General features: G+C 63.8%; 5 protein-coding genes across 5 annotated transcripts; 1 reads left to right on the forward strand and 4 right to left on the reverse strand.

Annotated features, from left to right (window-relative positions):
• Positions 1-558: 558 nt before the first annotated feature.
• RHTO_05758 (GATA transcription factor) lies at positions 559-3,851 on the forward strand (the record flags this gene model as incomplete). The annotated part of the gene is made up of 4 exons (XM_016419419.1): positions 559-770; positions 976-1,333; positions 1,394-1,426; positions 1,530-3,851. 4 exons carry the CDS (start codon positions 559-561, stop codon positions 3,849-3,851), a joined length of 2,925 nt encoding a protein of 974 aa, XP_016269774.1.
• Positions 3,852-4,119: 268 nt separating this feature from the next.
• Positions 4,120-5,662, reverse strand: RHTO_05759 (uncharacterized protein; the record flags this gene model as incomplete). The annotated part of the gene is made up of 4 exons (XM_016419420.1): positions 4,120-4,715; positions 4,783-4,840; positions 4,893-4,993; positions 5,050-5,662. The coding sequence occupies 4 exons, from the start codon at positions 5,660-5,662 to the stop codon at positions 4,120-4,122; spliced, it is 1,368 nt and encodes a 455-aa protein (XP_016269775.1).
• A 211-nt stretch (positions 5,663-5,873) lies between these two features.
• Positions 5,874-7,382, reverse strand: RHTO_05760 (branched-chain amino acid aminotransferase; the record flags this gene model as incomplete). Its single annotated transcript, XM_016419421.1, has 6 exons — positions 5,874-6,262; positions 6,324-6,408; positions 6,476-6,647; positions 6,713-6,913; positions 7,005-7,063; positions 7,128-7,382. The coding sequence occupies 6 exons, from the start codon at positions 7,380-7,382 to the stop codon at positions 5,874-5,876; spliced, it is 1,161 nt and encodes a 386-aa protein (XP_016269776.1).
• Positions 7,383-7,886: 504 nt separating this feature from the next.
• RHTO_05761 (uncharacterized protein) lies at positions 7,887-12,056 on the reverse strand (the record flags this gene model as incomplete). Its single annotated transcript, XM_016419422.1, has 6 exons — positions 7,887-7,960; positions 8,020-9,475; positions 9,531-10,166; positions 10,223-11,373; positions 11,430-11,653; positions 11,854-12,056. 6 exons carry the CDS (start codon positions 12,054-12,056, stop codon positions 7,887-7,889), a joined length of 3,744 nt encoding a protein of 1,247 aa, XP_016269777.1.
• A 187-nt stretch (positions 12,057-12,243) lies between these two features.
• Positions 12,244-13,810, reverse strand: RHTO_05762 (N-acetyltransferase; the record flags this gene model as incomplete). Its single annotated transcript, XM_016419423.1, has 5 exons — positions 12,244-12,481; positions 12,536-12,777; positions 12,833-13,601; positions 13,668-13,739; positions 13,800-13,810. 5 exons carry the CDS (start codon positions 13,808-13,810, stop codon positions 12,244-12,246), a joined length of 1,332 nt encoding a protein of 443 aa, XP_016269778.1.
• Positions 13,811-13,892: the final 82 nt, after the last annotated feature.

A 13,892-nucleotide genomic window follows, 5' to 3' on the forward strand; every position in this document is an offset into this window, starting at 1 on the left:
ACTCGACTCGACTCGACTCGCCAGCTTTCCGAGTCGAGCGAACGGCCCAACTCTCGCTCGAACACTCGCACACTCGCAGCATTTCTATCGCAATTCTCTCTCCTTGCAACACCGCTACTTCACTAGACGTGCGCGTTTCGCGGCAAGAACTCTCCCTCCTCGCTTCTCCTTCTGCGCGCGCTTGTCGTCGTCGAACGTGCCAGCGAGCTCGCACTCCGAACGAGTCCGAAGCGAGCAGTGAGACGGCCTGCCGCGCTCCATGCGGTCGAGTTTCCCCAGGAAAACGACGAGGGCGGGGTTGTCTGGAGAGGAGGTGAAAAAGCGCGCGGAGTCGGAGTGAGCACGGTGATGGGATCGAGCTGGGACGAGGGCTGCTGCACTGAGTGTGTGCAGGGATGCCAGTAAGGAGAGTTGATTAGTAGCCTGTTTGTATCGCCGAGGGTATTGGGTCGATAGCTGAGCGATAGACGCCGAGAGCGAGGGCCGGCAGCGAGCGGCTAACAACTCGTCCTCGTCTTGCTCACTCGCAGGGGACTGGCTGAGTATACAGGTGCAGCCATGGACGAGCACACGACAGACACCGCCATGCACGCAGACCACCACCATCAGCAGCCCCTCCCCGCCATCCAAGAACAACCCAGGCAAGTCCGCCCCTCTCGCCCCCGTCCCTCGACAGCGCCGCACCCGCCTCCGATACGCGCGATCCACCTCGGTACACAATCACACTCGCTGTGGAACTCGTGTGGACACGCTGGACTCGACCCGCGAGTGTGCGATCCGCTCGTTTCGCTGAGCTTCAAGTCGGCCGGGCTTTCCCTCGTGGTTCCTTCTGTCCGCGGTCAGCCACGGGCGCACTCGCTCGCTCTCTGTGCGCCTGATGGACAGTCAGGCAGTGTGTGACAATGACTACGAGCACCCTATATCCGCGCCAAGTCCGCCGAGCTGACCACCTTCGCTCGTTTCCCACGTTTGCAGCGAACACCAGCCGACGGCATCCTCGTCCTCGCACTCCGCCTCGTCCGCTCCCGTCCCTGCTCCCACCGACGCACCCACATCCACCGACGAAACACAACCAGAAGCGCCCCTCTCGCCCGCCGCACAACGGAGGTTCGACGACTCGGAAGCGAGAGCGGCCGCAACCGCACTCGCGAGCGTCGCTTCAGCCGCCGCGGCCGTCGCTTCGTCTTCTTCCGCTTCGACGCCGGCTGTCTCTGCTCCTGCGCCTGCACCGACGGCGGCAGGAGAGGGAGAACGACAGCCTGGATCGTTTGATCCCGCTGCGCCGAACGCGGTGAATGGGCTGCCGAATCCGCTGCCTGCCAACTACGACAAGGTACGTGACACCTGCGCTTGAAAGACGAGTGTACGTAGCTGACGAGCCTGGATTGAGCAGACCCAGCCGATTTGCGCGAATTGCGCGACTCAGGTCAGTCTCGCTTCTCCGGTTCTCGCTCTTCGCAAGCCAACGCAGGCGCTTCGGATGGCTTCGTTGTAACCTTGCAGAGACTGACGTCTTCACCCTCTCGCAGACCACTCCCCTCTGGCGGCGCTCGCACGACAGTACCCACATCCTCTGCAACGCCTGCGCGCTCTTCTTCAAGATGAAAGGCCGCCCGCGCCCAATCTCGCTCAAGACGGACGTGATCAAATCTCGCAATCGCAGCAAGGGGAAGAGTACGTCCAAGGACCGCGGCGCGGCGGGAGGAGCGAAGGCTGGGAGGGGCGTCTCGAAGGAGCGGAGTGAGAGTATGACGAGGAGTGGGGAGGGGAGGAAGAGTGTGCCTGGAGGTGCCGGGGCAGACGAGGATTCGGAGATGGCCGAGGGACGGACGAAGCCGTTTGGGGATGGTGCGACGGCTGAGGCGGATGGAAGGAAGGCCAGGAAGGTCATGCCCCCTCCCGGCGCGATGCCTTACGGAATGCCTTACCCCGGCTATCCCTACCCTTATCCTTACCCTCACGGCCCGCACCCTCACGCACACCAGCCCTACCCACCACCTCGAAGTCGTTCTTCCGACGCCCGGCGCGCGCAGTCCCTCGACTCGCGCCAACGCGCTCCCGGCTCGCACACTCCCACAGAAGGGACGACCCCCGCTCCCGGCGGTCCTGCTCCTCCCGCAATCCCCTTCCCCTATCCCGGTTTCCACCCCGGCGCTCCCCCGCCCGAAGGATACCCCTACCCTCCTTTCTACCCCTACGGCCCTCCTCCAGCCGGTTTCCAGCCCGGCCAAGCTCCACCAGGCTATCCCTACCCTGCTCCGCCGTTCCCTCACCCCGCCGCGGCGATGGCCGCGAACGCACTTGCGCACGCGCAGAGTAACTCGCGCTCGCGGTCGCCGGCGACTGGATCGGCTGCGCCGAGTGTGGCGGATGCGACTTCGCGCGCTGCGTCGGCGCGGGGATCGTTGAGTCCGCCTATGGCTGCCGCCTCCACCTCGAACTCGACTTCAGCATCCTCGACTCCGCCCGTGCCGCCCAACCCGCTCGTCCCTCCCGCCCTGCAATCTTGGTACCCCCACCCGAACCCCAACTACCACCTCCACCAACCGCACATCCAGTCTCCTCTCGCAGCGGGCGCGGGAGGTCGGACGTCTGCTCCGCCAAGCCGCGCTGCGTCTGGGTCGCCGGCGAACGGCCTGACCCAAGCGGGGCAGAAGGAGAGATCCTCGCTGCCTAACAGCGCGTCGAATAGCGATACCGAGACTGTCAAAGCCAGTACCAGCGCGTCGAGCGGAGTCCACCTCCCGCCTATCGCAGCCATCTCCGGCGTCCCCTCTTCCTCCGCGCCATTCCTCCCACCCGCTTACCGCCCGCCTCTCGGAATGCCCTTCCCCCACCCCGCCCTCGTCGCAGCAAACCTCGCCGCCGCCGCCGCAGCCGCCTCGTCCGCCTCTTCCTCCGCACACTCGAATCCCGCCTCCGCCGCCGTTCAGCCACGCCACGAACGCCGCGCCTCTGCCTCATCTGCTTCGCCTTCTGCGTCCGGGTCGAGCGAGGGGATGCGCAGTCCTGAGACGGTTGCGCGCGGGCTTGGAGGGAGCGAGGAGCGTCGAGGGAGGCCGGAGAAGCGGTTCGACGATTATCTCGGTGGGGTTGGTGGGGCGAAGGGGAAGGGTAGGGGAGATTCGGGAGCGGGAATGGACGATTTGGACGAGGTGGACGAGTTGGATGACGATTCGGTCGTCGGAGGACCGACTGCGCCGCCTGCTTTCGGCGCGCTCGCGAACGGCCACGGCAGCGGGTCAGGATCGGGCAGTAACGGCAGCAGTACGTCTCGACAACGGATGGTGGGCGTCGAGACGGGGCTCAACGAGTTGCGCGTCTCGGCGAGAGCGGGAGCGAGGGGGACGGCGAGTCCGGCGGGAAGCAGCGCGAGGAGGTTGGCCGGTTCGAGTCGGAGTCGCAGTCGTGCGAGGGGCGAGGCAGAGCGTGGGCGGTCGCGCGGTGGTGCGCCGGGAGCAGGGGGAGCAGGCGCGCGCAGCGTCTCGGCGGCGAGTTCGAGTCGGATCCGAGGCTCGTCGTCTGCCTCTTCCTCGGCCGGTCGAGGTCGCGTCTCGATGGCCGACGTACAAGCCCAACCAGGTCGCGAACACTGGCCGCCCGAAGCGCTCGCCGAAGTCGCCCGTCTCAAGACCAAGATCTCGGAGCTCACGTTCCTCAACGGGTTGATGCAGTCGCGCCTGGGACAACTCGAGGGACCGGGAAAGGTGCCGAGGCACGTCATGACGAGCTTGACGGCGGAGACGCCGAGGCCGGATCCGGACGAGATGATGTTTGATGAGGATGGGGACGTCGAGGATATGCGACCCGAGCCAATTGAGGAGGAGGTGCCCGCCTTGTTCGAGTCGTAGCACGCATTGAGCGTAATTACAGACACTCTCGATGCGCAAAAGAGCTGGGCGAGACGCGACTTTCGTTTGCAAGTCGGGAGAAAGAGGCCGCAAGAGGGTGGAGAAGAACGATAAGGGGAGATGCATGTGTATGTGAGAAAGGGTACAACCAACAAAAAGCAAAGCGAACGAGAGGAAGCTGGGAGGGAGGAGTTGCGAGGTCTACTGATACAAGGTGAAGGGTGCAATCCAAGCGAAGTCCGGTCCACGAACCGTCCCGCCAATCGCTCTAGAGGTAGTCCACACCAAGCGCAACCAACGTCGACCTGATGTTCTCGCGCACATGAACGGGAAACTGCGGCAGTCCCTCGTACCGGATCTTGATCCCGCGCCTGTGCGCTCCCTCAACTTGCTCAACAATCTTCTGGCGCTGCTCGTCCGTCACAGGCGACTGTCCGTCCCACCCCGTCGAGTCTTTCAGCACGCCCGCAGCGACAGGCGTGAGTTGCGGATCGAGTGCAGAGGAATTTGTCGAGAGGAGGGAAGAGATGGGCGCGTCGCGGTAGACGAAGCGCGAGCCGTGGACCGCTTCAAGGTCTTCGGCTGGGACCATCTCTGCCCCGTCCGCCGAGGAGGAGACGACGGTGATGACTGCTGGCGTAGTTGTGCCGGCGTTCGGGCAGTACGAAGTGAGGAGCGACGCATCGTGGAGAGGCTGGAGGGCGTCGAGGACGTATGGAAAAGTGAGGGATGCGGGAGTGTGAAGGCGCAGGACGAGTTGGAGAGGCGAGTGAGGCTTGATTTGGGAGAAGATCGAGGAGCGGCGGCGGTGATGTGCGTGGCCGATTGGGGGGTTCGAGGTGGAGAAGATGCGGAGGAGGGGTTCTGCGGGCGTTGAACTGGTGTGAGCGGGCTTGTTGAAGACGCTGAGAGGGTACGGGCTCGCACGCACCGACAAAACAGCTTGAGAAGGTCCGGGTCGACTCGAGCTCTTCCATCCTGCGTCCGACCTGCTTGGGAACCGTCAGTACAAGCTTGAGGACGAGGTGATGCCGTACGCACGAGCAACTCTCCGTCGACGAGCCAGACATCGACAGGCAACCAGGTTGCGCCGTCCCTGAGCGTCTGGCGAAGTTCCGCCTCGCGTTCCTCGACCGTCGCCTCTGCAAGAGCGAGAAACATCAGCGGGTGCTTGACGATGTCGACAAGTAGGACGCACCAGTCAGGTCGTCGTCGTCGCCGTTCTGAGGGACGTCGAAGCGGTCGAAGCTGAACCTGCTCCCCCTGCGCGCTGCGAGCGGACTGAACGCGGGCGGCTCGTACGAGCTCGACGAGACCTCGTCGTCTGCGGGCATGGACGAGCCATAGAGTCCCTGCGGCTGTCCTGGCGAGAGCGGGAGAGTGTCTCCGTCTCCTCCAGTCGGGACGTCGAGACGAGGTGGAGCCCACGCCGACGTCACATCCTTGTCGCCACGGGGCGTCTCTGCCTCCTCCTCGAGGATCTCGTTGAGGATGTGCGTGCCCTCTGGCGTCGGGGGCGGGTGGAGCTGCGAGTGCGGGACGGAGCGAGGCGAGATGGGCGAGAGCGGGAACGGCGCAGCACGGGACGGCGACGGCGTCTTTGGACTCGCGCCGCGCTGCTGTGGCTCGGGGTGCTCAAAGTGGTCGTCCTCGTGCACTGCGTTCTCGCCGAAGCGCGATGCGAGGAGGCGACAGCGTGCCGAGAGCGAGTGCGAGTCGTGGGGCGTCGTCGAGGCGCTCGCAGGCGAGACGGGCGAGATGAGCGGTGCCCAGGTGCGCTCTGCCGGTGTCGAGATGCGCAGTGTGGCCATCCTCCAGGCGTTGTAAGCTGTTGTAAGGCGAGTTGTAAAGCGAGTTAAGAAGCGAAGCCCAGCGAAACCTCGAACTTGGCCACGTCAAGAAAGCGAGAGGCACGCCTCGCACCCGTGGGGACAAGCAACGCAGATCGATCTAACAACGTTCTAAGTTGCAAAAAGTCTAATGCGCACCGAAACAAACGAATGAGCAACATCTTCGACCCGCTCAAACGACGACACTCCAGTCCGCAAACTCGAGATCACCGTACTGGATCGCCTGCAGAGCCTCGTAGAACGCCCCCGCAATCGGTCCAAACCCGTTTCCACCCTCGACAGGGACCTTGACGTCCTCTCCCTCGAACCCGATCCGCTCGACAGACGTGACGACCGCTGCCGTGCCCGTCCCAAACACCTCGAGGAGCGTCCCGTCCCTTGCTGCGTCGCGCAGCTCGGGCATCGTCACTTTTCGCTCCGAGACGACCAGGTTCGAAGGGACGCCTTCGAGGGTGAAGGGGTTCGAAGGGTCGGCGTGTGCGCGGGCGAGGGCGAGGACAGAGTTGCGAGTGACGCCGGGGAGGATGATGTCGCTCAGCGGAGGCGTGAAGAGCTCGACGGCTGCGGACGGAGCGGGTCAGCGCTGGGACTACTTTCTCGAGGTGAAGTTGGCGAGACTCACCCCCGTCCTCCCTCTTCTTTCCTCCGACAAGGTTCATCATTCCGACCTCCGTACACTCGTGATCGTCACCAAGAACCCACAGGACCTGCCAAGAACCACGTAATCAGCCTTCATCCTCCTCAAATCGCTCTCGAACCGCTTCGGCAACGCACCTGCTGGTACCCCTTCTGCGCCGCCTCCATCTGCGGCGCGACGCACGCTGCGTAGTTGAGTCCGAACTTGTACGAGCCTGTTCCGCCCGGGAAGGCGCGGACGTCTTTCGTCGAGGCGAGGAGCGAGACGGGTTTCGCGCCGCTTGAGTAGTACTTGGCTACGGGACACATGCTGCGCGCCATCAGAACTCCATCAGCTCCTCCTCGCGAAGTGAGAGAGCGAGAAAGCGCACGCACATGACAAAAAGCAACACCTCCGACGAAGGACCCACACCGAGAGACGCCCTCGTCCCAATCACAGTCGGGCGGATGTACATGCTGCAACCCGGGTCGGTTGGCATCCATCGGTCGTCGATGCGCAGGAGCTCCTTGATAAGCGAGACGAGTTCAGCGCCGTCGAAGGTCGGGAAGGCCATGCGGGCCGCACCGCGGTTCATGCTGCAGAGGCGGGGCGCGAGGGTGTCAGCGGTGATCCAGGTCGACCTCTTGAAACTGGGCACGACGAAAGAACGGAGAGTGCGGTACGTACCGCGCCATATTGAGGTCAGGCCGGAAGAGCCTCGTCCGACCCTGCTTGTCCTTGTACGCCTGCGTCCGCCAACAAATTTCATCAGCTCCCTGCCCTCTTCCACGCATCTTCCAGCGGACGCACCTTCATCCCCTCAAACAGCGTCGGCGCGTAATGCAACACCGTCGAAGCCGGGTCCAACATCAACGGCGCGTAAGGCTTGATGACGGGTGCGTCCCAGCCCGTCGACACGTTCCATCGGACGGTGAGCATGTGGTCTGTGAATGTTTGGCCGAAGACGAGCGTCGAGGAGTCGCTTGGGACAGGTTTCGGAGAGGGAGTGGGCTCGATGACCAGCCGAGAGGCGTCGAGCGCGTTGGGTGATGGGATGGAGAGCATCTTGAGACCTCGGCCGCGGGATCAGCGTAGCGAGTGAAGCGTAAGAGCGAGAGAGGAAGAGAGCGAGGGGAGAAAAGTCAAAGCACTCGTTCGCGCGGGCTGCCGTCGAGTCTGGGGCCCCTAGAGAGCGGCTGTTGGCGAGTGACGGGCGCTGGCATTGTGCTGTGTGTGCGTGCGATGGCTCTGATGTGTCTGCGCGTCGGCTCGAGGCGTTGCGGTGGTTGAGGCGAGCGAGTTGTTGTGGGAAGCGATGAGGATCCGGCGAGGAGTGAGGGGAGCATGGCGAGGGTGTAGTGGACACTGAAGGGAGCCAGGCAGCCGGGAGAAGCGACTAGCAGCCAGTGCGAGCGAATTCTGGAGAACGAGGCGTGTTGGCGGAGGACGAAGAGCGCGAGGTCGACGGCTCGAGGTCAACAGGCGAACTTCGGCTCGCTGACTGCCATTCCGTGAACCTTGCGTACGATAGATCACTTGCAGCTACTTCATGCTAGTCATCCCGCGCTCCTACCGCCCAGGCAGCCTCCGGACCGGCCTCCTCCTCGGCGTCGTCGCAGCGTCTCCTCCTCCAGATCCGAGAGCTGCGAGGTTACGGTGCGGTCAGCGTCGACATGAAGGCGAGGAGAAAGACTTGACGTACAGAACATGGGCGTCCCTCCAGCAGACTGCGCTCCAGGACTAGTCGGCCCACCAGCTGCGCCAAAGTTGAACGTCCCAGTCGAGGGCGAGACTCCCGGCGTCGTCGCTGCCGGTGCGGCGCCAAAGCCGAATCCGCTCGAGGGTGCTGCAGGAGCGGCGCCGAAGCTGAAGCTGGTAGAGGGGGCGGCGGCGGGACTGGCGGCGGCCGGCGCTGCGCCGAAGGAGACGCCGGTCGAGGGGGGAGCGGGGCTGGCGGCTGCTGGGGCACCGAAGGAAAAGCCGCTCGATGTGGCTGACGGGTTGGATGAGGTCGGAGCGCCGAAGCTGAAGCCGCCTTGAGCGGGTGCCGATGCATTCTGAGTCGAGGAAGTACTGCCGAATCCGAACGACGGAGTGGCCGAGAGAGCCGCGCCTGTTGCCGTAGCATTCGTCGTCGAGGGAGCAGCTGGCTGGCCGAAGCTGAAGCCCCCGTTTGAGGTGGACGACGAGGCTGGCGCAGGAGCCGACGAGTTGCCGAACGAGAAAGGCGACGCAGCGGCCGGTGCAGCACCGGTCGTCGGATCCTTATTGGCGCCGGCGGATGTGCCGAAGCCGAACGCGGGCGCGGCGGGCTTGTCTGCCTGCGCAGGAGCAGCGCCGAACGAGAAGGGCGAGGCGGTTGCTGGCTTGTCATCCGTCTTCGCAGGCGCCGTTGTGGATGTTGAGCCGAAGCCGAAGGACGGCGCTGGAGCGGGTTGCACGGCTGCCGAAGTCGAAGTCGCGCCGAAGGAGAAGCTCGGTTTTGGCGCGGCATCCTCGTTCTTCTCGGTTGCAGCAGCTGGCGTGCTTGATCCAAACGAGAAGCCTCCTGCTGGTGCGGCAGGAGCGGGGGTGGCGTCCGCCGTCGAGGAAGTAGATGCGGAACCAAAGGAGAACGGAGTCTTCGACGCCTCGTTTGTTGCGGACGGAGCCGACGTAGTCGAGGCGGAACTGGAGGACGCGCCAAAGCCGCTGAAGAGTGACGCGGCAGCCGGAGCTGCAGACTCTTCTTTCTTCTCGGCCGAGGTGTCCTTCGCCGCAGGAGCGCCGAAACTGAAGGTCGGCTTGGGAGGCTCGCTCGGTGTGGGCGCGGCCGGTACTGCGCTGGTGCTGAACGCAGGCTTGTCGGTTTTGTTCTCCGTGGCGGCGGGTGCAGACGGCGCAGAACCGAAGCTAAACGATGGCTTCGCCGCGGTATCGATCTTCTGCGGAGCGGGTTCCGTCGCGGTCGCTGAGGCAGGCGCCGAGCCAAAGCTGAAAGCCGGCTTGGAAGCCGTCGATGCGGCTGCAGCCGGCTTGGCCTGCGTCTCCTTCGCTGTCGAGCCCAGAGCGGCGCCGAAAAAGTTGGGTACGCCGGCAGATTTGGCCGAAGAGGCAGTCGAGGCGGGCTGAGTGTCGATCTTGGCGGTAGCCGAAGGAGCGGGAATGAACAAGGACGTCTGTCAGAAGATAAGTCAGTGGACTGACGCAGAACAAGCGGGAGACGGAACGTACTGGCTGCGCCTTCGCCGCGGCAGACGACTCTGCCGACGAAGCGGGAAGAGCGTAGTCGGCCAGCTTGATCTTGCCCTCCGTCTCGTTTGCTGGCGCGGTCGCCGGTACGGCCGGTGTCTTCGGCACCTCCGCCTCTGCCTCGTCTCCGCCGAGGGTGATGGTCGCTTGTCTGCGCTTCTCGCGCTCAGCCTTCGCCGCGTCTTCGTCCTCAAGCAAACGCTTGACGTCGTTCACAGACCACTTGCGCCGCGGCGAGCCAGCTGCGAGGGCGGCAAGAGCGGAACCTGAGGCGGAAGAGGGGAGACGCATGCGGCCATTCGGAAGCGTCGAGTACGAGGAAGGCGAGTTGGAGAGCTTGGCGAGAGAGGTGAGGGAGGAAGAGGAAGGGAGGCGGGAGCCAAGGCCAGAGTAGCTGCGGAGAGGCGTGCCGACGCCCGTGGCAAAGTAGATGCCGCGCTCCTTCGACGCGGGCTGCGGCGACTCGTTGGCGTCGGTCATGCTGGTGTCGTTTTCGCCACCTTGCTCGGCGGCGCGGCGATCCCGCTCCTCGTCCTCGCGCGAGTTCTGCCATGCAAGCTTGCGCTGCTCAAGCAGTGCGTTGTACTCATCGGCCGTGACCCATCGCTCGACGACAACCTGTGCAGCAGGAGTCGTCAGTGAAGCCGAAGAGAAGGCGAAGGGACGCAACGCACCTCGTGCGTCAACTTGGCATCCGGGTGCTTCGAGTCCTTCGGCATTTTGTGCTTGAGCCTCGTCTCCCTGACCTCGACGAGCCGCCTCTGCACGCCGTCCTTGTCAATCCTGTACCGGTCGCCCTCGTAGTTGGTCCACTCTTCGCCAACCTTGCGAGGCGTGTCGGACGATTTGCGCGAGGCGGCAGCGAGTTTGGCGTTCACGGCGGAGCGGGCGGAGGATGCCTTGCGAGCAGTCGAGGCCGCCTTCGACGACAAGCGTTTCTTTGCGGACGCGGCGGTCGAGAGACGCTTCTTCTGCGGCGTGCCGGTCGAAGGTGCAGGAGAGAAGGCATCCCGGCTGTCCGACTCAAGGTCGTCGCCCATCATGTCGTCGTCGGCTGATCCCTCGCGACGGGCTCGTTCGCGAGAGCGCTTCACGGTCGTCTGGCCACGGTTCGTTGCCGAGGGCTCCTCCGCCACAAACGCTTGTTCTCCCTCGTCCTCCGAAACGTCCGAGTCGGCATTCCTCGTGCTAGCCCTCGAATAGCGCGCAGCACCTTCGCTGTCGTATCCAGCCTCTTCCTCCGACTCCTCGCGAGAGACGTCTTCGATGCCCCGCTTGTCGCGCACGCTCCCGACACCCCGAGCAGTCCTCCGAGCCTTCTTGCCCTGATGCGAGACTTGGCGCTCGGCTTCGTCGTCGCTCGCAGATGGGGATCCGGCAGCATGACGCTTCCGCGTAGCCGACTCCGATTGCTCCTCCGCTTCCGATTCGCTCGGCTCCATCGTGCGCGAGCGCTTTACGCCGTCCTCCTCTTCTGCATCCGTATCCGGCCCGCCTCGTTTCTGGCCCCTGCTCGGCTTCGACGCAGCAAAGTCGTCCAACTCCATCGCCGAAGGACCCTCGCCATCCTCGTCGGTGTCGTCGAAGTGGTACGACTCGCTCAGCTTAGAGCGCTTGACTTCCGTCTCCTCGTCGTCACCACGTCCACGCTTGCGCGCAGACGTGGGTAGGACGGGCATGGAAGCTGAGCCTTGGTGGCGGAGTGAGGAGGACGAGGTCGAGCGAGGGAGGCTGAGACCGGATGACGGAAGACGCGGAAGGGAGCCGGTAGAGTGCACAGCGGGCTGAGGCGAAGACACTGTCGGTCTCGCAAGAGGTGTGTGGCCTATAGAGCGTGACGTGTGGGCATGCGATTGAGCGAGATCAGTACCGCCGACGTACCTCGAGATTCCGTTCGCCTCTCCTGCATCTCCCGCTGTCCACCGCGGCTACCCTGTCGGATCTCGGAAGCAGGCAAGCGAGCGTACGAGCTGCGCCTCGAAAGCTGGGGCGAGGAACGGTTGATGCCGGTGAAGGGAGAGGAGGGACGAGCGGGTTGGCGAGGCGTAAGGGTCGGTCGGCGCGGCGTGCCTGCGTTGATTGCGGTCGATGGTGCAGATCGTCGGCTGCGAGTAGCGGAAAGACTGGGTCAGCGTCTCTTTCCGCAAGTCGTCCGCCTGTCGAGGGGTCGAGGAGGACTTTGGAAAATGCAGGCGGCTGAGAGCAGCCTCACGCTCTCGCATAGATGCGCCTGTCCGTCCTGCCGGTCCTTGGGTCGCTGCTCGGACTGCGGCAGGAGTCGAGATTGATGAGGGAGGAGACTCACGTCTTGCGTTTCCGCGCCAATGACCCTCGCCCGTAGTTGGCGTACGCCCAGATACCCGCCATCAGCCACAAATACCACGGCACCCATCTCGCAAACCACCAGAGACCGAGGACGAGTCGCCAGCCGAGCGAGGTCGACTTGGGTGATGAGGCGGTCGACGAGCCGAACGGCAGCGAGGACGAGATCTGCTCGATGCTTGACATCGTGAAAGAGTCAAGCGAGCCCCTGGAGGGATGGGCGCCTCGAACGAGCGGGTAGGCGGGAGTGACGGAGGTCAAGCTGTCGCTCGACCTGACGACACGAAGGTGAAGGCGCAGAGACCTCACAAAAAGCTCCCAGGCAATGCGCAGAGTCGCGAAACAGTCGACTAAGTGTCTCAGCGGACCCGCCTCAATCTACGAAGACCTTGAACCTGTCCGAGCCCGTCCAAGCCCTCGCCAACTTCTGCCCCTTTCCTGTCGGCTGACTGAAGGCGAAGTCGTCCACGCGCCGGTCCCTGGGTATGGGACTGCCGTAAATGTACTTGGCGGCGACGTGATCAAGGAGGAGCGAGGCAAGACCGTGCCGGCGGGCGGAGGTCGAGGTCCAGATGCGTTGGACACCGAGCAGAGTCGGCGAGGGTGTCGGCCTGCGCAACTCGCGTCAGCGCGTGATTATACGTTACTGACACAACAGGACGTACGAGCAGAAGATGGCGCCCTGGTCCTCCCCGAATCGCAGCAGGTTCCTCTTGTCATCGCCAGCCTCGTCCTTCGCCTTCGCCGAGACGATCTGGTACGCAACCTTGATACGCTGGACGACTGCGCAGGCGATGACCTTTCGCTGAGGCGTAACGAAGAGGAACACTTTCGACTGGGCGAGCTGTTCGGGCGTGAGCGAGGTGGAGGAGAGTTCGGTATCGACGGTCTCGAGAATGTCCTTGAGCTGCGAGAGCGAGACCGTCAGGAATATGTAGCAATGACCACGGATTGCAACGCACCTTCCGCTTGGTGACCGCGTCCGCCAGCGGGTAATCCACCACGACAACCTTTCCGCCATGCTTCTCACCCCAATCCACCGCCTCTTCCACGACTGTACAGCCCTTTACATCATCGCCTGCAATCCAGTCGCATCCGCTGACAACCTTCTTGTGGTGCTTTGCATGGAAAGCCATGTCTTCGGGCGTGCGGGCGTACGAGAGGGCGCAGGTCGTGCAGGAGAGGGTGGCGTGGCCGGCAGTGTGGAATGGGTCGAGGTAGAGTTGTTCGTACTTTGCAGGCTTGCCGGAGGAGGAAGAGGAGGATGTCGAAGAGATGGAAGTTAGGGCCGTGCGGGAGGAACTGGTCGAGCTGGAGGAGGAGGCAGAGCCGGCCGAGTCGCTGCGGAACATGTCGGACGCGACATCGCCCTCCTCGTTAGGCGACGAGAGACGCTGCCGCTTGCGCGGCGAAGTCCGCTTGAAGAACGATCGCAAGTCGCCCTTCGGCGCGGGAGGTTTCGTTGGCGTCTTCCGTTCCCGCAAGACTCTGCCGACTTCGCCTTTCTCTGCTGTCACCGGAGTGGTAGGCGGCGTCGAGTCCATCTCCCCTCTGGCCGTCTTCCCCTTCCTCGACCCCTCGTCCCCTGACATCATTGGCGAGGAGAACGTCTCGGCGACTGCCGCAGTCCAGTCATCGCCGGCGCTGGACAGTAGTCGCGACTTCCGGCGCGGTGGTGATGAGCCGTACGTTGAGGAAGAAGAGGCTGAGGTGCGATGAGTCGGGGTGGGGCTGCGAGCGGAAGAAGAGCGAATGTGAGTCCTCGGGAGCGTACGAGTGGGCGGACGCGTCACATACGTTGTTTTGGACGGTGTCGCAGACACGCTAGCGGCCTTGCGCACGCCGTACTGGCGCTTGACCGTCGGACGGCTGTTCACGCGATGAGAAATGAGCGGGTGGTTGGAGGCGTCGCGATCTGTTGGAGCGCACCTAGCAGGCATCAGACCGGTACAGAGAGCACTAAGCCGTAAGCAAGAAGTAGCAACAAGCTAGGAAGTGCGATGTGAGCGACTGGACGGATAA

Source organism: Rhodotorula toruloides (genome assembly GCF_000320785.1).
Source record: "Rhodotorula toruloides NP11 unplaced genomic scaffold Scaffold36, whole genome shotgun sequence".
NCBI classification, from domain to species: Eukaryota; Fungi; Basidiomycota; class Microbotryomycetes; order Sporidiobolales; family Sporidiobolaceae; genus Rhodotorula; species Rhodotorula toruloides.